At 48.6% G+C, this 22144-nt stretch overlaps 1 protein-coding gene across 1 annotated transcript in view; it reads left to right on the top strand.

Moving 5' to 3' along the window:
• The window catches only part of PRKCB (protein kinase C beta), a 228244-nt gene that overhangs the window by 127153 nt on the left and 78947 nt on the right, over positions 1 to 22144 (top strand). Inside the window, exons 6-7 of the mRNA XM_063143417.1 lie at positions 10469 to 10625; positions 11890 to 12024. Coding sequence (XP_062999487.1) covers positions 10469 to 10625; positions 11890 to 12024 — 292 coding nt within the window. The remainder of the gene's footprint in view (positions 1 to 10468; positions 10626 to 11889; positions 12025 to 22144) is intronic.

Genomic DNA, 22144 nt, shown 5'->3' with positions numbered 1-22144 from the left:
TTATTATTATTATTTAGTTTAGTCAGTAGGTGGCCCTAGACTTCCTTGTATGTAGGTTTCCTGTTTGTTCTTGTTGTCGGCCACAATAAAGTTCTTGCCTCTTCTCAGACTTGTGTGTTCTCTAAGGCTTCTGTGATATGAGGACACCACGAGCCCTTTCACTGCTTATGATTGTGGATCACTGTTGAGAAATGTGTCCACTGCATTTAAGGGAAAATAAACCTGGCTTCAGTCACCAGAGAATGACCAACAAAGGGCTCCACATTTAGCAAAAGTTCCACAGCCTGGGGCTCTGTCTTCCAGAGTCTTTGCAGCTTTACGATCGGCACAATACATGTTTCATTTATACTGGCAGCAGATGGCGCCGCTTATTACGTGATTTAGATTATCACATTTTCAGTGATTTATAAAATGGCGGATTCACACTTGAAAACGACAGGAGAGGCATCAGAGGTTGACAACATTGTGTAAAGGACTTGCGAACTTCCATGAATGAACAATCACAAGTGCACGATAAATACATCATGTGGAGACAGCCAAAGAGTCTTGCAATATCTGAAAGATGAAGGGATTTCGTAGGCAGAAGCTTTCCAATCTCCCTCCCAGCTTTCTTGTTTTTGAAAGAGAGAGTGGGAGCCCTTGCTTTGGAGCGCAACATGGCCATTGTAGGCCAAATAGATGGTGTATTCTAAGTGTGGTCACACCATAGATTTGTATAAAGGCAGTATGATACTGGCAGTTTTATTCTCAATTCCCTTTCTGTACAGCGGCCGCACACTGGGTGAACATTTTCATCAAGCTTTTCCACCATGACCCCAAGATCTCTTTCTTGTTTGGTCACCGCCAGCTCAGATCCCATCAGGTTTTACTTGAAGTTGGGTTTTTTTGCCCCAATGTGCATCACCTTACACTTGCTGACATTGAACCGCGCCTGCCGTTTGGAGGCCCCCTCATTCTCCCAGCTTGGAGAGAACCCTTTGGAGCTCCTCACAATCCCTTTGTGTTTTAACCACCTTCAATAATTTGGTGTCATCGGCAAACTTGGCCACTTCCAGATCATTTGGGGACGAAAATGGGGGGAAGGTTTATCCCTCACCCTGGAACATCATGTTTCTGATCTGAATTAGGATTGCATGTGTTTACACCTTAGAAAAACATCTAGTTTGGCCCTCTATGGCAGCACCCTAGCTGTACAACAAGAGATTCATCTCGTTTCTTCGTTGATGCTCTTCCTGTGCCACTTAATCAATGTCCTTGTTGGACTCTAACAGAGAGGGGAAGAAATGAGCTGGATTAGACAGACCAGCAGAGCAAGACCCGAGACTTGGGCCCCAGCGCCAAGCCAAAGCTGCAACCTGTCATCCAGGAGCTCCTGTAGCGAGATACCCATGAACTGGGACCCCCCCAAGGCAAACAGCCCCCCTTAAACATTGGGGTGATAGAGGGATGGGTCCTAAGCCAGCCCTTCACGTCTCTCCACTCTTCAGGAAGGAGGCAGAGGCCTGGGAGGGACAGTCTGGTCATAGAGGGTACAAGGCCTCTGTTGAGCTTGCTGGCCAAAGTGATCTGCTTGAGTCTGTCTAAGGGCCCCCAATTTCAGCCTGGCCATACCTCTGACCCTGCTTGACCAAGCATCGCTGGTGGAGCCTCACCGGAGGTAAGGACAGGACTGATGCTGTCTTGCTTATGCCTTTTGTTCATTAATATTTAGGGATGTTGCGGGAATTTATCCGAGGCTCACTAAGAATGGACTCATAGGACTCTTAGAAGGACTCTTCGATCAATATCCAGGCCAGAGAAGGATCCCCAGCCCAGCCCTCCTTGGAAGGACTACACCTCCCATGGTACATCATAGAATCATAGAATGGTAGAGTTGGAAGGAGCCTATAAGGCTATCAAGTCCAACCCCTGCTCAATGCAGGAATCCACCTCAAAGCATCCCTGACAGAGGGCTGTCCAGCTGCCTCTTGAAGCCTTCTAGTGTGGGAGAGCCCACCACCTCCCTAGGTCATGGGTTCCATTGTTGTACTGCTCTAACATCACTCTGGAATCCCTGCAGAGGGCTTGAGGGTGGTGGAGGCAGAAGGAGAGAGAGCAGCACCTCCATCCCTTCCTGCTCCCTCCTCAAGGCTGCTGCCAGCGCCCCCTCCAGAGTGGGAGGGGAAGATGGGGGGCATGGTGCCTCCATTCATTTCCTGCCCCTGCTCCCACGTCAGTCTAAGAAATGAGCTGATTTCTCCTTGATTGTTCCATAGAGATATCAGCTAATTTCTGGGGGAAAGCTGGTGATTATAGCCACTCCAAATTATATTAGCCTTCCTCACTGGATTTGCTCTGCTGTTTTGCTTTATTGGGCTGTTGTTGTATTCATATATTTTGTGAAATATTTTAATATTGTTAGCCCCAACTAGGACAACTTGTGGCCTCCGGATGTTTTGGCCTACAGCTCCCATTAGCCCTAGCCAGCATAGCTAATGCTGGGGGATGATGGGAGTTGCAGATTAAAACATCTGGAGGGCCACAAGTTGCCCAGCCCTGCTGGTTAGGTCTGGAAAGGCAAGAGGGAAGTCCTAATAGACGGCCGAGTTCAGAAGACATGCTCAGCCGCAGTGGTTAAGCAGTTTGAGCTAAACATCATGGCTTAGCATGTTGTGTGAACCATTCCTAACCATGGTGGCTACAGAACCATGGGTTAAACATGCTCACTAAGCATTTGTTGCAAAGGGGTTAGCGGCCTAAACATGGCTTAGCGTGTTGTCTGAACAGGCCCCATAAATCAGTCAGTCGTCTTGGGAAGGGCTCCTTGACTGCTGAGCTGCAGGCATTCCTGGCTCGGAGATCAATCCATGCTGTCCATTCTACTTCTACCATCACGGCACCACCCTGGTCAGTCCTCGGAACTCATTACTGGGAGTGGGCAGAAGGTTTCAGGGCTGATCCCACTGAGCCTTGGCTCAGAGGAAGGCCTGTGTGGAAGACGTACACAGCTGCGGTCTGTTTTGGCCTAATATATCTGTGTTTGGCCATTTTACCAACCAGTATACTTCTGAAGGGCAAATCCATTTGACAATTCAAGGTTATTCTGTCCCTTTCTTTCCTGTATGAGATTGGTGCTTTTTTACTGCACAGACTTGATACTTGCTAATTGAATGAGTTGATGAAGAGAGGTGTTGGCCCCAAACTGGAACAAATTATGCAGCAATTTGATAAACCAGCTAGAAATGCATTAATTAATGTGCACCAGCCCAGGAAGATGCTGCTGTAAGAAGTCCCCCTTTTAAATATCTGTGCAAATGTATTCTTCTTCAGTGTGTGGATGGCACATTTTAAGGAATGGCAGGACTACTCTTTCTTTCGCACGCGTCCCGGAATGGAGCCCCAGCTAGAGTTGCGCTCCATTGACCACATTGCTGGGATGAAGGGGGGCAATGGAATGTACTGGCTGGCCTTTGCCCCCCTTTTCCTGCGTCAGGAGCCACGCTCTCCCTGGAACTTTGTACTAGTACCCCAGGTGCCTCATGCGTCCCAAGGGTGAAAGGAGGGCGGGGGAGAAAGCTGGCTTACAGTTTGAGAACTACTTAAGGCATCCAGGAGGCAGCCAGGGCAAGCTTTGCAGGATGGCAAGGTTTCCCTTGCTGGTTGGTGGAAGGTGTCGTTTTGGCACGGATGATAGGCTTGATGATTTGTGAAGCAGAACATTACTCCAGAGTTGGAAGCATCCGGCTTCTTTTTGGAAGCAAGCAGCCAGTGTGGTGCAGTGCCTGAAGTGCTGGACTGGGCGTCGGGCGATCCAGGCTCGAGTCCCCATTCAGCCATGGAAACCCACTGGGTGACTTTGGGCCAGCCACAGACTCTCAGCCCAACCCACCTCACAGGGTTGTTGTTGTGAGGATAAAATGGAGAGGAGGAGGATTATGTACACCGCCTTGGGCTCCATGGAGGAAATAAAGGTGTGATGTAAATGCTAACAACAACAACAACGACGGAGGTCAGAGAAGAAGGCCGTTTAAAGTCAGCTGGCCGCGGGCAGAAAGAGCAGGAGCCGCGAGAGAGGACCTGGCTCGCCTCAGGTTGCCAGGGGCACATCTGGGGAGGAGGCCTATGAAGCAGATTGCAGCTCTCCTCCATTCCTGTACTGGGAACTGAGTCTCAGCGATGACTGGCTGAGCTGGGGCCAGAGCCTGAGGCTTTGTCCAGGGGTCTGCTTGGCTCTCTCGTTCCCTCCGTCTCTCTCTGGGAGAATCTACACCAGCCGTTTATTGCAGGGTTGCATCGCAGTCGTCACTTACGTCCACCTGCTCCCGCGGTGATCTCGGCTCCACCTCTCCATTATACCAGAATATTCCTGACTGCTTTTTGTTGTGGTTTTGTCCAGCTCTCTGGCTTCCATTCCGGAGAACGTTTGCAGCGTGCCCCCCCCCCCCGCCCCGTTTCGAAGTGGTTGCTGTTCGCTGGGAGTTCTGGGCTCAGCCAACAGCCAATCAGCTGTGAGGGGCGTGTGCACGGGCATCGGAGGTGTGCAGGAGTGGACCTGTCCGCCATCTCCACCACATGTTTTGGTTTAATCTTTTTTATTGTTTCCAAACACCAATAAATAAAAGACACTACAGAGCAAAATGTAATACATATAGACGGACACACCCATAAGAATCAAACAAGGCAAAAACAAACAAAAAACACAAAAATAAAATGTTCTTCCAATATTCTTCTCAGCAAAAATATGTAACAATGTTGTTGTTATTTTTTTTCTTACTCTATCACTGTCAAATCCAAATCGCTAATTTCTCTCTTAACATTTTCTACATTATTGGTGGAATCCACAGATATACCAGTCATCTTTTTCTCGTCCTTTCATAAAGTTTACAAAAGGTTCCCATTCAGTTATAAATCTTACAGTCGATTTTTCTCTCATTATTGCCGTGAGTTTTGCCGTCTCCGCTAGCTCAAACCTCTTCAGTAGCCATTCCTCTATTGTGGGCACCATTTTGCCCTTCCATCTTTGGGCATATAGTAATCTTGCAGCTGTCGTCATATATAAGAATATAGTCCCATGGTTCTTTTTCATCTGCTCATCCATAAATCCCAAAAGAAAGTATTCCGGTTTCAGTTGGATATTATTTTTTTGGATTACAGAATGAATTTGTATCCAGAAAGTTTTTGCTTTTTTGCAGGTCCACCATGCATGATAGAATGTTCCTTCCTGCTCTTCATTCACATTTCCAGCACAATCCTGATGCCCCTTTATACATTTTAGCCAATCTTGCTGGTGGCACATGCCACCTATACAGCATTTTGTAAAAAAATTCTTTAAGGTTAGTACTTAACGTAAATTTTAGCCCTCTTGTCCACATATTTTCCCATTGTGCCACTGGTATACTATGTCCCATATTCTGGCCCCACTTTATCATACATTCTTTCACTTGTTCTTCCTTCCGCCACATGTTTTGGGTGGGTATTGGCGTGTTTTATCACTGATTGTGTGTTGTTGTTGTTGTTTTAAATACAAACCTATCTCTGAGCAGGAGCGCGTATTTGATGGATTTCCTATTTCCCCCCCCCCCCCCCACACACCCATGTGTTGCTCTGTGTCTGCACTTCTGCACATCCCTCATGAGTCATTAAAAAAACCCACCTGTGCCCCACACCCTAGCCCCACCCACTTGTACCGATATATATGTGGAAGCGCTGTAACAGGGCACTCCTGCTCCCGGAATGGCACTCCTGTAATGGCGGGAAAGATCAGCCGCGTGTGCCCTGTGAGTGGCGATCGCGGAAGCAGGGGACATTCGGCAGCATCCTTCTCCTGTAGCGAAAGGGCTGCAGGTGTAGATGAGCCCTCTCTCTGTCTCCCTGTCTCCCTGTCTTCCTGTCTCTCTGTCTCCCTGTATCTCTGTCTCCCTGTCTCTCTGTCTGTCTCTCTCCCTGTCTCCCTGTCTCTCTGTCTCCCTGTATCTCTGACTATTTTGCGCCCTAGGCAAGTGAGCAGCTTCCAGCCGGGCGCGCCATTCCAAAGCCACCCCCCACCCCAGCATCCTGGCATTGAAGCCAGCACCCGGCTGGAAGCCGCTCCTGGCTTCGAAGCCAGGGTGCTGGGGTTGGGGGGCAGGGGGGCGGCTTCGGAACGGCGCCCTCCTTTGCTTGGCACTCTAGGCCGCCGCCTGAGCTGCCTCTATGGCAGCGCCGGCCCTGCCCACATACACACAGAGTCCTGTGGCCCATTTGAGTCAGCTGATTCTATACTCTGTGTGTGTGCGTGCCTGCGTGCCTGTGTGCATGTGTCAATCAATGCCAGCACTGCGGTGATGAGGCAGGATCTTGGCATTTTGCCCTTGTCATGCCCACTTTGCATTGGTCAGGGGGCAAGAGGCCAGCACAGCCGGGTGCCATATGCCCACGCTCCTGGCGAGATATCGTGCCGCCACCATGGCAGGCACCGACCAACTGACCTTCCCTCCCCACTCTTCACCTACTGCCAAGGTCAAAGCCTCCTTCTCCTCCATCCACAGTGCAGGGGGAGTGGGGTTCCACACCCAAATAGCACATTTTAAATATTTGTAAATGTCCATGTCGGATAGAGCAATATTCTCTCCTTGGGTCATGAAGACAAGAGTCTGATCTCTGAAGCAAGACGTTGTTTGTTGTGCAAGGGTGCTGGTCAAGCTTCCCCTGAATTAGAAACACTTTGGTTCAGTTGCTCTGATATTCTCTTTGATTTTTCATCCCATTTCCTGTCCCACCTCTTTTGTCCCTTCACTTTGAATGCCATAGAAAGCTTCTCTCACATGGCCCAGCCTAAAGATGCGTATCTCAGCTTCTGCATCCAATTGAACGTGGAATTTGATTAGTTCCAACAGTTAGCTGAGTTGGGTTTGTGGGCTGCGTGTGCTTTTGCTTGTAGTTCCACGAACGCTCAGCCAAAAGGCTGCTTTCTTATTGTCAATTTACCTCCATGTGAGGGGTGGAGACAGAGATGGAAAAGGATTTCCAACGCCTATGTGGGTCCAGGGGTGATTCAGACAGAAATGAACTCCTTTTCTAGAGCTGAGAGAAGCAGGGATGCTCAAGCAGACCAACATTTTCTGAACATCACTCCAGAACTTCGTTCAGCTCCTGTGCATTACAGTGGGGGAAGTGCACATTTCAAACAGGAAAAGGGCGCACGATGCAAAAGTGTCCGCCTCTGGACCAAAGCATGAAAACGGGAATTTTTTTAAGTCTGCATTTTTAAAAGTGTGGACTTCTAAAAATGGACACTTTAAATTCTGCATTTATAAAAATTGTGCATTTTTACAAGTGCCTTTCATAGTGTGTGCATTTTTGAAAGTTCCCTCTTTCCCCTACTGACACACGCATGAAAACGTCAAGTTTTAAGTTACATGTTGAAGCTCTGGGGTGCTTTTTCTTCATCATTTACCCTTCAAGAGCAAATGATACCAAACAAACTAAATTGTCATGCCATAGGAGTGTGTAGAATAGTGACTATTTCATACGGGTGTTTCCCAGACTTTGTGGGCAACAGGCGACCCGGAAGCATAATGGCAACAGCATCAGCTGACCAGCTCATCCTGCCTCCCTTCCTCGGAACGATGTCCTTGCCCATATTTGGGTAAAGAGAAGGGGAATCAGTGCTGCGGTCTTCCCCCTCAGACAGTGGCATAAAGTGGTGGATGCATCCCACCCAGGGGTGGTGGTTAATTTACATGCCTCCCTCCAACCCCTTTCACAGCCCACACAGTTTAGTCAGCACAACTAGTATATCATGTGAGAAAGCCGCAAGTGTGTGTATGTGTGTGGTGGGAAGGGGGGAGTGTTGCCTATTTGGATGCTCCCCCTCCACTTAATTTTTTTCCTGCAGAAAACGTGGATGTCGGGGAGAAGTCTAGGCTTTAATTCCTCTCCCTGACATGTAGTTTTCATTTTTACATAGATGGGGAAGCATCAGTGGTGCACGCCCCCTCCCATGCCTGTTGGGTCCTCTTTGAAGGCTTTCAAGATAGAGTTGAGCTGACATCTTTGGGGACATTATCCAGCTGGCCCAAACAGGCAGGAAAGCCAGAACAAACATCCACATTCAAAGCTGTAGGTCACTGAGCTCCCCCTGCCAGTGGTGATGTGGAACAGCAGGGGAGTGGACTGCCTTCATGCCCTGCCTGTGAGCTTCCTATGGAGGCATTTGGCTGGCTGCCTCCATAGGAAGCTCACATGATGATGGATTAGATGGTCCTGGGCTCTTTTTATGAGATTCACAATATCAGGAGGTGGCTTGCATGTGCCAGGAGTCATAAACCTTTTTTTAGTATCTTGGCTAGAACAGTTGTGACACCCAATTGCACTACAAATGTCATAGGTTTCAGTGGAATCAATTCACACATTCAGCTGCTGCCATTGAGTGTTGAGAAATCAGCTGACACCCATCCATGTGACCTGCTTCTTTACCTCTAGGAAGTGCTGTGCCTTTGCAATTTCCCATTATTGGGTCCCTTCCAAACTGTTTTGCCCTCTAAAGTTGGGGATAAATAGATCAAAAGGAGTTAATATGCTTGGCCATGGCTGGAGCAGATCATTGTTCCTTGGTGAAGAGAAATAGACCAGCTTCTGTTCCCAGGAGACTCCTTGGATAACCTGGAGTGAAGAACCTCTTGGAGATCACACTGCTGAACATCTGTGGTGCTGAGGGTTTTCTAGCTCGGCTCCCTGTCATTATATTTTAATAATAGCAAACTTATCTCCACTTCCATTCCAGCTGGGCTGTAATTACTTTGCTTTCTAATTGAGGTTTTTGGCAGCCATAATCGTGGGCAACTCTATTGGCCAACTTTGCATCCGGCGAACGGTTCCTTCTCTTCCTGGAATTGTCTTGCGTGGAATGTCTTGTGGCTCTTTCTGCAGGGCTGACTTGGGTGTCATTTCCAGAAGCTGTAGGCGATTGTGTCATTCTGCTAGCGCAAAGCATATATAGCTTGTGGAAGCTGTTCTGCAAATTGTTGCACAAGGTGTTGCATGAAGCTTTCCACAAGATGTTGCACAGCTCATTATGACTTCATGAGGTTAGATGTTCGTCATGCTAGTGGTGCTGGTTCTGATAGTAGTTGCATAACTCTGGCAGAACAACACCTTCTCTTGTGATTTTCCCACTAGCATAATGTTGAATATAAAACTAGAATTCTGTTGAATATCCTCACTCCACTGAAACCCTGAGAGAAGCATGAGCAAGAGTCCAGGACACGGAATAACAGGCTCAAGTTAAAGGAAGCCAGATTCCAGCTGGACATCAGAAAAAACTTCCTGACTGTTAGAGCAGTATGACAATGGAATCAGTTACCTAGGGAGGTTGTGGGCTCTCCCATACTAGAGGCATTCAAGAGGCAGCTGGACAACCATCTGTCAGGGATGCTTTAGGGTGGATTCCAGCATTGAGCAGGGGGTTGAGCTTGATGGCCTTGTAGGCCCCTTCCAACTCTGCTATTCTATGATTCTAAAAGGTCTTGGAACTTAGTCTTGCCTCTAAGGGCCAAACTAGATGTGATGTCAGTTGTGTGTACTAGAAAGCCATAAATAGAAGCCACATAGGTTTAACTCCTGAAATGCAAAGTGCAGCTTTGGAGAAGCAATTTTTGGAGAGAGAGAGGGAGAGGGAGAGGGAGGTAGAGAGAGAGGGGGGGAGAGGGAGAGAGAGAGGGAGAGGCCATGGCTAGACCAGGCCTATATCCTGGGATTGTCCCGGGATCATCCCTGTGCATCCAAATGACACACAGGCAGGGATGACCCCTCCATTTGCCTGGGATAATCCTTAGGTCTAGCTAAGGCCAGAGAGAGAGAGAGAGAGAGAGAGAGAGAGAGAGAGAGATCCTCTCTGGCCACCAGGGTCCTTTGGTGGCTCAAGCATGCCCAGGCTATGATTTACATAGCAAAACATGCAGTTAAATTGAATTCACACAATTGACATCCTATGTCTAGTTTGGCACTAAATCATAAACCTGAAGACTCTGATTTTGTTCACTTTTAAATTTTAATTTAATTGTATTTAGATTTTCCCCCTCAAATGGCTCAGAACATCCATAAAATCCAACATTTTCATTCAAAAAGCTTATAAATTAAAAATGAAAACCCAAAAGGGGGACTATGAGGGGAGATGGGAGCATGGGGTAGGGGTGGGTGGGAAGAAGAGGAGAACAGGCTGAGTGACAAGGTTAAGATGCAGAATCAAAGTGCACACATGCAGACAAGTCAACCCCCCCCCCAAAAAAATCCCACCCTCTTTCCACGTTTGCTCCCTCTGCATATCAACTGTTTTCTGATCCAGCCATTTTCAGGTCAGCAGTAGTGTCCTGGCAGGCTAAAACATGATTCCACTGGTACAAGGTCTGTGGCCAGTGAATTGTGGCCTCTGGGTTTTCAGCATGCAAATGGAAGAGAAAGTGGATGCCTGGACACTTTTCACTGCTTCGTTTTTCTCTTCCTTTTGCAGTACGAGATGCTAAAAATCTAGTTCCTATGGATCCCAACGGCTTGTCAGACCCATATGTGAAACTCAAACTTATACCTGACCCGAAAAGTGAGAGCAAACAGAAGACTAAAACCATCAAATGCTCTCTGAACCCTGAGTGGAACGAGACCTTTAAATTGTGAGTACAGCTCAATGTAACTCTTGACTGCTGTTGTTTTCCTTGCTTCCTGGGACTCTTTCACCTTAAAACTGGGTGCTGGGGGAGGGGGCATTGGTTAGTGACCCTCTCCTTTGCAGCTGCCCCAGATCCTTGGCTCAGAGGATGAGGGAGGGGGCAGAGCTCAGTGGCAGAGCCCATTCTTTGTACGCGGAAGGTCCCAGCATCTCCAGGAAGCATGTGGTGGCATAGACCTCCTCTTAGCCTCTGCTCGTCAGTCGTGAGCTTGATGAACCCATGGTTTCACTCTGTGTAAGGCTTCATCAAATGTCCCAGTCCAGCTATTGCCATTCTCTCTTGGGAGCCTCTTTTCTCATGGTGCGTCCTTGATGTGGGGAGCTGCTACAATGTGGCTTCTTCCCACACCACATGGGTCATGCCATGTGGTAGGAGCTCAGGCTGCAGCTTCTCTCTATACCCTTCTGAAAACAGCATGGCTAGAACTGGTGTGGAGGGAGACACGCTGGGCACCCCCTGCATGACCCCAGAGCTTCTGATCTTACCTTTGGGACATAGGAAGAGGCCCCGATGCAGCAGCTCCCACACAGCGAGCGTTAGCCCAGAAGCGCCTTTAGCTGCATGTGGTTGCGCTCCACCTGCCCCCTTTCCTTGCTGCTGCCCATGTTCGAGGATCCCCACCCAAGGGACTGAGCAGGGCCACACCTGCTTGCTTCAGCAGTGTTGACATACCAGATGCACCCAGACCATGCACTGGGGTCCACCTTTCAACTCTTGATCCTCCACACCAGTGAAGACCCTTTGAAAGCCTGATTTCCACCACCCCTTCCTGCCTTGCAGGACTGATGCTTCTCTGGAATTAATGTGGTGTAAAATTGGCTGTACTTTAATCGTTGCGCAATGCTAAGTGGATTTAAAGGAGGTGCGGCATGTTTCTGTCTCTGTTCACCCCCACCCCCACCCGCATCCCATCCGTGGTGCTCAGAAGTGCTGTGCCATCTGCCATTTGCCTTGATCAAAGCTGTGCATTTCAATGGGAAGCCTTTCTAATGTTTTCCATTTGAAGGGGACGTTGCCTGTCAGGAAATGAAGCATTAGAGCTGCCGCTGCGCATTGTCACTGAAGACCATCCCTTCATTTCGTAGTCATTGATTGATTAGAATGCCCACGTGAGGTGCACGGCCGCCTGCAGATAGATCCCTGGGGGGGGGGGGGAGGGAATGTGCCTTTTAACATCTTGTTTCCCCCTTCACTTTGCTTTCCCCAGTCAGCTGAAAGACTCCGACAAAGACAGGAGATTGTCTGTGGAGATCTGGGACTGGGATCTGACCAGCAGGAATGATTTCATGGGGTCACTGTCCTTTGGCATCTCGGAGTTGCAGAAAGCCGGAGTGGATGGCTGGTAAGGTGTCCTTGCCTCTGAAGGTGCAAGTCCAGTTCGATGGAAAGTAAAATGGAGGAAGCCCCATGGGTGCCGCCTTCGTCTCTTTTGAGGGAAAGGCAAACCTGAAATCGATGATGGTGGTGGAGGTGATGATTGATAATAATCTACAAATTGTCGCAGTGAGAGGGGAGAAATCTTGACTAGTGGAATGCCTTAGTGCCACTCTTTTCCATTTAGGAGATCCATTCCACTCTGCCCAAATTCATGAACAGATTGTAGAATCCAGAATGAATTCTGGAATCTGCTCTGTCCAGGCGCACGGGTAGCTAAGCATCACCTAGCGAGAGCCCTTGGGTAGAGTAGGAACTGCAAGCACAGGAGCTTCCAGCACAAGGCAGCCTTAGTTAGGATATCAAGCCCCACGGTGCCGGAGGCCTTGACAGACCTAAGGCAGCGCCCAGCAGAGGATTTCTGTCAGGGACTTGAACATACCAGAACGTGTCAGCTCTGGACTTATTCCTAAAATGTTCCTCATCACTGGCCTCAAAACGTTCAGCCTGAATTCCTGTGGCCCTGTGAAGATAAATGATGGCCCCTACAATCAGGATTGCCATGTGTTTTTGGAAGCCCCCAGGGCTCTTGAGGAGAAATCACTAAAGCCAGAGGAATTCCTAAATAAGGTACCTAGAGGGTGGAGCTACTTCAGTGCCTTGAATAACACCTTATTCCTCCCCACAGCCAACAGAGTCAGAAAGAATTATGAAAAATTGAGAGATAAATGGCAGAATACACCATGCAGGTTGAAATCAGAGAAATGTTGCATGACTTACAAGGCTGGAGAGAATTTGACTTTTCTTTTTGCAGTATTTGAGTAACTCTGGAGTAGAATGTTCATTATTCTAGTGCCAACTCTTCCCAACTTGCCTAAGAATGCATCCCATGCATATTTACTTGGGATTAAGCCTCACTGAACACAGCGGGGCTCACCTCCGACTGAACAGAGGGAGGGAGGGAGGGCAGCAGGAGGTAGCTGGGTCAGTATGGGGGCGGGGAGCACAGCGGCATGCTGCTTGCTCCCAAGCTGCCTCTCATGTTGGAGAGCCTGAGTGGCCCTGGTGAAAGTCCCTCTGGGTGAATGGGCAAACAGCGGCATCTCAGCCTGTCCTGGCCTGCATCACAGAGGCCTGGTTGGGTGAGACTGGGGCAGTCAGTCTCTCCCAGCTTTGCCCATCCGGGTTCTCCAGGTTGCAGCAAGCAAGGCCGGGGGGTGGGCTGGGCTCGGGGAGGGGGTTTGGGGAGGGGGGGTCAAGTGGTCTATTGTGATTCTCTCCCCCTGCCCAGGTGACCCATCCTGCAGTCTTCCAGTTTTGAATGTGTGTATCTGAAGGTGGGAGTTCAGGGTAGAATAGGGATGCTGTTGGTGGACCACCCAACCCACTGCCCAACAGTCGGGAGAGAATTTGACTTTTCTTTTTGCAGTATTTGAGTAACTCTGGAGTAGAATGTTCATTATTCTAGTGCCAACTCTTCCCAACTTGCCTAAGAATGCATCCCATGCATATTTACTTGGGATTAAGCCTCACTGAACACAGCGGGGCTCACCTCCGACTGAACAGAGGGAGGGAGGGAGGGCAGCAGGAGGTAGCTGGGTCAGTATGGGGGCGGGGAGCACAGCGGCATGCTGCCTGAGCTAGCTGAGGTGGTCTTGGGGTTGGTGCTGTAGTCTTCCTAGCGAGCTCTGTTCTGGCCACGTTCACACATTCCTTAGTTACATCCCATTTATTTATTTATTTATTTATTTATTTGATATACCACCCCATAGCTGAAGCTCTCTGGGCGGTTTACAAAAGGCCATTTGGGCTGATGTAATGTGCTGTACATGGGTCAACCTTTGAAAGTGCTCAGCTGGTCCAGAATGCTGTAGCTAGACTGTTGGCAGGGGGCCAGTTACAGGGAGCACATGAGGCCCTCGTTAGAGCAGCTTCATTGGCTACTGGCCTGTTTCCAGACAGAATTCAAAGCCTGACATGGCTTGGGCCAGGCTACCGGAAAGACCACCTTTCCCCACGCAAGCCTACCTGGGTAGGCTTAAGTTCATTGGGAGAAGCCCTTCTCCCGATATTGCTGCCTTCAGAGGCGTTCTTTGGCGGCCGCTTCGGGGCTGTGAAACTCACTGCCAGGGAGGCTCCCTCCCTGCTGCCCTTCCTGACAAAGACAAAGACATTTGTATTCAAGCACCCTTTGGTGCATGAGCTCGTCTGTTGGGTTGGTTGCTGTTTACAATCTGTTATTGTTGTATTTTTTTACTATTAAAACAATAGTAAAACAGATGCATTTTAAAGTGCATCTGTTTTACTATTGTTTTGATCGAGTTTTATTTATGATTGCAGGCCACTTTGAGGGTCATTTTTCTTGATAGAAAGGTGGGGTGCAAATCAAAGAAATGAAAAAAGTAAACTAAATAACATGGGTAAGGATGTATGGTAAAACCCCTAAGTTGCCCTGCTGCCTGCTCCACGCCTCCCTGTACAGGCTATCACTGCCCAAGTGTTAAAGAGATACAGAGAATGGATCTTGCCAGGGATGGATCACCAGGCTGCCTCGGAATCTGTTGCAGAGAATGCAGCAACCAGTTCAAACAAATGTCCCCCACCCCACCCCCTCCCTGCTACAGCTGGAAGGTTTAATCTGTGCATGAGAAGAACGGACTCATTGGGCGAGGGTTTCCCCAAATGAAACGCTGCCCAGGGCAGAGAATGGCGGCCAACCAAGACGGACACAGTGTCGGTGGGGCCACCGACTCCCAGCGGAAGAGCTGCTGCTTTATCACCCTCAGCAGAAAACAGCATTTTAATTTTCTTTCTTCAGCTCCTGACTCCTAAGAACTGAGTGGCCTCAGCGAGCAAACCCTGACTACACACTTGCAAGCTATACAGCAGATGTTTTCAGCACAATTTATTGATTGATTACGTTTATATCCCACCTTTTTTCCTCCTTAAGAAACCCAAGGCGGTGTACATAATCCTCCTCCTCTCCATTTAATCTTTACAACGACATCCTTGCCTGTGCTGGGGTTGTTTCATGGTCAAGTTAAGTGCCTGGACTTCAGGATTCTTTCTCAAAGTTGCAGTTTTTAACCAGGGGAGTGGGGAGTTAACGTCACCTGACCAAATTAGTGCTTGTGAACTATGCCAGTGGCTTAGCTGGTGTTAGCAATGGAGTAATTTCTGGGCATATGACATGGAATGGTTGGGATAGTCAAGGGTTTCCAGTGGCTGATAGTAGCAGCTGCTTTGCTCATCTCTTCCCCTTGCAGTTTTCTTTTTGATTCCCATAAACAGCCTCTATCAGAGGATGTCAATTGTCTGAGGTTCATTACTGATTTATGCATCTTGTATTTGTTTTTGTTATATATGTTGCCCGGAGAGCTTTGGCTATCAGGTAGCTTATAAATTGATTATTGTTATTATCATTTTGCCTTGTAAGTTCATCAGTGGGGTGGACTTTCCATCCCAATTGAAGAATTAATATTTCATTGGTTGCAACGACAATGAAGAGGTGGACTGATACTGGATGAAAATGCTTCTGCAACCTTTATTAAATATCACAACAGGATGTAAAGTGGGACTGTCCAAATTTAACTTATCTATCTGTCTCCAAATGTGGGGAGGGGGTGAAGGAAGCTAAAGGAGTGTAGGGACCCAATCCCTACACTCTGCATTTGAAGAACTGGGATGGCTGAATATGCCGCATTTGTCCCCCCGGGTGCCAAGCCTGAGGTCTGTACTAAAGAACCCAGCGTGCTGTGACAGGTCAGGCTTGGTGCAGGCCAAGGTCAGCTGGCTGGCCGGCCACAGGAACGGGTGAGCCGAAATGTCCACAAAGCCTGACGGTTCTCATCCCTTGTGGATGGGGCCGGGGATGGGGGAGGCAGCAGCTCAGGAGGCCCCAGTCTCCGCCAGTGATAGGTTCTCAAGGCCGCATGGCACATCCGAGTGCAGAACAATTCCTAGCACAGCCATGGGTGGTCCCTGAGAAAGGGTTTGGTTTCTGTGCTCAGGAGCTTCACAACTGGCACCGAAGGGGTCGGGACTGTTGGTTTGAGGCAAGGACCATGGCCGACCCTCCGCGTCCTTTGAATTTGCCGCAAACCATGGCATTGGCCTGTCTTCCCTGAGAAAGAAAACAAATTGCAAATTTCATTTAAGCTTTCGCAGCCACCTGTGGAGTTTTCTCTAGCTCCACTCCACCAGGGACATTAGAGCACATTAAAAAGCATGTAAAATATGGTAAACAGCTCCTTGCTGCATTTTTAAAAATCAGTAAGTGGAGATCTAAGTAATTTTCCTTGTCACAGTGTTTGGCTAAAATAAACTCCAGGAGGAGGAAGACTCCTGTACATTTTTCATCTCCAAAGAGCTGCAGTAAAGGGAGAAAATGAGCTGAGGAGCAGAAGACCCATCCAGCCTGCATTATGCAAATCCCGCTCTGTTCATTCAATCGCCATCAGCAAGGCACAGGGACCCAGCTGATAACGTCCCACTGATAAACTGCTCCTCTTCTCTCAAGAGGCCCCAGTGACAGAACTGGAGCTTAGCCTGAGGCAGCAGAAACTGCCTCAGATCTAAATGACGTTTTCATTATTTCCTCTAATTGTTGGTTAGGCTTTTTTTTTTTTTGTGGTGGTGGTGGTGGATTGGTTCACATTTATTGGGAGAACCTGTGCTTTATATGCTGGGTTTGCAGTTCATGAAAGCGCTGGGGTCCGCTTTGTTGCAGTGGCTCTGGCTTGGAGCCTGAGATGTTACTGTTTTGGTGCTACCCACGCCCCCACCCCCACTTTGTGTGCATGGAGGAGAAAGAGAGGGAGGGGTTGAGATTTCACAGGGCAAATAGGGTGACCATATGAAAAGGAGGACAGGGCTCCTGTATCTTTAGCAGTAATGTAGAAAAGGGAATTTCAGCAGGTGTCAATTGAAGAGGGTGAAATTCCCTCTTCATCACAACAGTTAAAGCTACACTAGCTATAGCAGAGTGGCCAGATACAAAAGAGGGCAGGGCTTCTGCAGCTTTAACTGGTGTGATGAAGAGAGAATTTCACCCTCTTCAATTGACACCTGCTGAAATTCCATTTTCTACATTACAGTTAAAGATACAGGAGCCCTGTCCTCCTTTTCATATGGTCACCCTATTTTACACAACCTCGTTCAATACACACACGAAGCAGCTACGTGGTGTCCACTTGCAACTTACACTTGTGTGCTGATGATCACTGTGGTGAGTCTGCCACCATCATGGAATGGGCAGATCTTGGCAAATGGCTACACATGATGGATGGATCACCTGTATGCCTGGAGGAGCTACCGATTCTTGGGTGGCTCAAACCAGGGGCCGGGACTGGAGGTCTGAACCTCTGCCACTCTTTTGGAAGCCATGGATCTTCTGGGCTCAGAACAACCGATGCCCGGCTCTTGTCATGGGCTCAAAAGAAAGCTGCTCACCCAGCAGAGGCACAGAAGAGGCTGGAGGCTTTCTGAACACACTTCCAGCTCCTCCTCCTCTTCGTGGTCCTCTTTCTGCTGGGTCATTTCTCCTCCTCCCAATTAGGGTGTTGGAGTCTGGGCTGGACGGGGTCCTGACAGCTCCACTCATCTCCTATTGATTGGCCCCTACTACCCCCTCCTTACAGAGCGGAGGCGGATTAGAGCAGCTGAGCTGGGTTGTGAAGCTCTCTGGGTCCTGGGAGTGAGTGACTGGGAGAGGGCTGCTCTAAGTGGGGCTGCATTTGTGGGTTTTGTGTTGAGTTTGTAGCTGAAAGCTGCCCCCCCCCGAACCCCTCTTTGATTTGAGCTTTCATTCTGTCTCTCTTTGCTGAAGGTGCTGAGTCACCTGCCTGTTGTGGTGGTTTTTCCAAACGGCTTTTTTTAAGTTGGGGTGGAGCTTTGGCTGATGGCTCACCTGTCTCAGCCTGCTGCTATGGAAGCCTGTGGCTTGTGGGTGAAACCACCATCCACGGCTGGGGGTGATGTCAGCGGCTGAGCTCTGTGGCAAGGCTGCCTGTTCCCCAAGAGTGAGCAAACGGGGGAGTTTTGCAGGGAGAACTGAGGGGGAGACCAGGGAAGAGGCAGACTCCTCTGGAAAGCCCAGCAGCCTGGGCACGGAGGGAGCTGCAGGCCATGTGGGTGCCCTGGTTGCCTCCTTGCCCGAGGGCAGCACGAACCACAGCTGCGGCAAGCGCCAGCTCAGAGCTCTGATGGAAGAGAAGGTGAAGAGGCTGGAGGCCTGCCTCTCTACGCCCCAGCTGAACTGGGAGGATGAAAAGCATTTAGAGGAGAGGCAGGAGGTCCTACAATACCTACATTTAAAGGTTTAAAACTACAGTATAAAATAATAATAATAAAATAGCCAAATAAAACCTAGCAGCAGGGCAAAATTTTAAAATACAGTAGCAGATGTAAAACAACAGCAACTGAAAGGTTAAGATGCCTGGTGCCAGGTGAGCCATGTATTGAGTCATACAGGATTGATAGTTTGAAATGCGAAAAGCAAAGCTGAAGTAGAGTAACTCCAGCAGCCCATCGCATCCAGCTTGCAATTCTCTTGGTTGGTCGATGCTGAATGAAGCTCCAACAAGGTTTTATTATGGCCAGACTCTACAATGACAGATGTAGGAGCAGGGTCTTGAAAAGGGGAGGTGCAATAATCTGGTTGAATTCTCCATCATCTTTGATGTTGTAGAAGTGGAGGAAGTTCTTTGCAAGGCCTGAGGAAGGAGGGGAGAGTTGGCAAGGCAGAACAGAGCAAAGGTGAGGGGTAGGGGACCAGAAGACCGTGGTACGTGAGGCTAGGAGAATCAGGAACATCCCGTGTCACTGGAACTGCACAACTGAAACCTGGCCCTTCCCATTAAGGGTGATCCAGCTGAGACACCACCCACAGAACAGTAAGGAAGGTACACAGGCTTATGCGGATGGGAGGAATTTGATCACCCGCTGAAGGAGGAGCAGGTGTGTGATGGTAGAGGGACACCAGGTGTGTCATCTTGGAGGTGTCTTGTCTTCCTGGACCATGGATTCAGAAAGTGATGGAGAGATTACCAAGGCTCGTCAAACCAACTACCTGCTATCCTTTCCTGCTGATCCATGCAGGAACAATTGATTCAGCCTGAGGAATAGTTGAATAGATCTCCAAAGAATATGAGGCTCCAGGTAGGAAAGTGAAGGAAGTGGGGGTACTAGTGTTTTTTTCATCAATTCTTCCTATCGAAAGTCAGGGCATTGGTGAGGAACGAGGGAGACTGAAAATGAACAGTTGGCTGCACAGATGGTGTCATCAAAAACAGATTGGCTTTATGGAATATGGCCTGTGATACCAATATGAAAGTCTCCTTGGGAATGATGGGACCTGGGATTAATGGTTTTGGCAGGAGCCTTGCAAGACTTATCAAGAGGGCTCTAAACGGACTCCAGTGAGTGGAGGGGCAAAAGCCCAATGTTAACTACTCCCTGGCTGGCTAGCTGTCCGGTTGCTCTTGCTTGTCATTCACCGGGGCTCAGCAGCTGTTCACCCATGGTATCTTGGCTCAGCTTCCCAGTAAGGTGTCTGCTGCATCCCTGGGTCTGGAGCTGGAGCTTGGCTCCCTCCCTGGAGAAAATCCATCCCAGCAGCACAGACTGCCCTGCTGCCGCCCAGCAGAGACCTTGATCTCTCTTAGCTTCTTGAAGGGGAGACCATCCGTGGGATGAGGACCTCGAGTGGCCACCACAGAGTTGCCTCTTTGCATGAATTGGGCATTGGTGGCTTTCAGAGGAGAGAAGGAATCTCTTTGCTTGATGTCCTGGTTGCAACAGGATGCATCCACAAGCACACAGGAGCCCTTTTGGAAGTTGCACATGATGATGATGATGATGATGATGATGATGATGATGATGATGATGACGACGACGATGACATTTCTATACCACCCCATAGCCTCATAGAAGGCTCATACAGCAGTGTGTGTGTGTGTGCACCATCTGCCCTTCTTTGCAGATATTCAGGGTGGGTATTGAGCTGGGACTGCAGCCCCATGGCGCCCTGCCCCATCTGCATATTCTTCCTAGGCTTACCATATGCCTGGATTTGCCCGGACATATCCAGAAATCCCACCCCCAAGCGGATTCTGGGGGGAGATTTCAAAATCCTTTTAAATGTCCGGAAAAATTGCCGGATGGCTGGAGGTGCTCAGATCAGGTACGCAATTTGTGTAGCAGCTACACAAATGGCGTAGGTGCTACGCCATTTACGTGGTGGCTACGCAAATAGCGTAGGTGCTACGCCATTATTATTATTATTATTATTATTTATTTATATAGCACCATCAATGTACATGGTGCTGTACAGAGTAAAACAGTAAATAGCAAGACTCTGCCACATAGGCTTACAATCTAATAAAATCATAGTAAAACAATAAGGAGAGGAAGAGAATGCAAACAGGCACAGGGTAGGGTAAAACTAACAGTATAAAGTCTGCACAACATCAAGTTTTAAAAGCTTTAGGAAAAAGAAAAGTTTTTAGTTGAGCTTTAAAAGCTGCGATTGAAGTTGTAGTTCTCAAATGTTCTGGAAGAGCGTTCCAGGCGGTGTAGCTACATTAGTGTAGCTGATCTGTGCAGTTCCTAGAGAAATAGAAGACACACGCTTGTGGGTATTGGGAGAAGCGTGGGGCACATTTGTGCTCCAAGGAGAATGATGGCTGGCCAGCTGCCATGGAGCTCAGAGGAAGACCAGCCACAGCCGGAGCAGCCACCCACCTGCGGCAGCATGAAGGGCTCCAGAGCTCCCATTCATTTCTATGGGCTAACATGAGAAGAGATGGCATGAAAGAGGTGGAATCATAGAATCATAGAATAGCAGAGTTGGAAGGGGCCTACAAGGCCATCGAGTCCAACCCCCTGCACAATGCAGGAATCCACCCTAAAGCATCCCTGACAGATGGTTGTCCAGCTGCCTCTTGAATGCCTCTAGTGTGGGAGAGCCCACAACCTCCCTAGGTAACTGATTCCACCGTCGCACTGCTCTAACAGTCAGGAATTTTTTCCTGATGTCCAGCCGGAATCTGGCTTCCTTTAACTTGAGCCCGTTATTCCGTGTCCTGCACTCTGGGAGGATCGAGAAGAGATCCTGGCCCTCCTCTGTGTGACAACCTTTTAAGTATTTGAAGACTGCTATCATGTCTCCCCTCAATCTTCTCTTCTCCAGGCTAAACATGCCCAGTTCTTTCAGTCTCTCTTCATAGGGCTTTGTTTCTAGACCCCTGATCATCATGGTTGCCCTCCTCTGAACACGCTCCAGCTTGTCTGCATCCTTCTTGAATTGTGGAGCCCAGAACTGGACACAATACTCTAGATGAGGCCTAACCAGGGCCGAATAGAGAGGAACCAGTACCTCACGTGATTTGGAAGCTCTACTTCTATTAATGCAGCCCAAAATAGCATTTGCCTTTCTTGCAGCCATATTGCACTGTTGGCTCATATTCAGCTTGCGATCTACAACAATTCCAAGATCTTTCTCATTTGTAGTATTGCTGAGCCAAGTGTCCCCCATCTTGTAACTGTGCATTTGGTTTCTATTCCCTAAATGTAGAACTTGGCATTTATCCCTATTAAATTTCATTCTGTTGTTTTCAGCCCAGCACTCCAGCCTATCAAGATCACTTTGAAGTTTGTTTCTGTCTTCCAGGGTATTAGCTTTCCCACCCAATTTTGTGTCATCTGCAAATTTGATAAGTGTTCCCTGCACCTCCTCGTCCAAATCATTAATAAAAATGTTGAATAGCACTGGCCCAGGACTGAGCCCTGCGACACCCCACTCGTTGCCTCTCCCCAGATTGAGAAGGTTCCATTGATAAGTACTCTTTGAGTCCGATTCTGTAGCCAACTGTGAATCCACCTAATAGTTGTTCCATCTAGCCCACTTTTAGCTAGTTTGTTAATCAGAATGTCATGGGGTACTTTGTCAAAAGCTTTGCTGAAGTCAAGATATATGACGTCCACAGCATTCCCACAGTCCACAAGGGAGGTTATCCTATCAAAAAATGAGATCAAATTAGTCTGACAGGATTTGTTCTTGACAAATCCATGTTGGCTTCTAGTAATCA

Source organism: Elgaria multicarinata, chromosome 17, assembly GCF_023053635.1.
Source record: "Elgaria multicarinata webbii isolate HBS135686 ecotype San Diego chromosome 17, rElgMul1.1.pri, whole genome shotgun sequence".
Lineage (NCBI taxonomy): Eukaryota > Metazoa > Chordata > Lepidosauria > Squamata > Anguidae > Elgaria > Elgaria multicarinata.
This window is presented reverse-complemented; position numbering and strand designations above follow the sequence as displayed.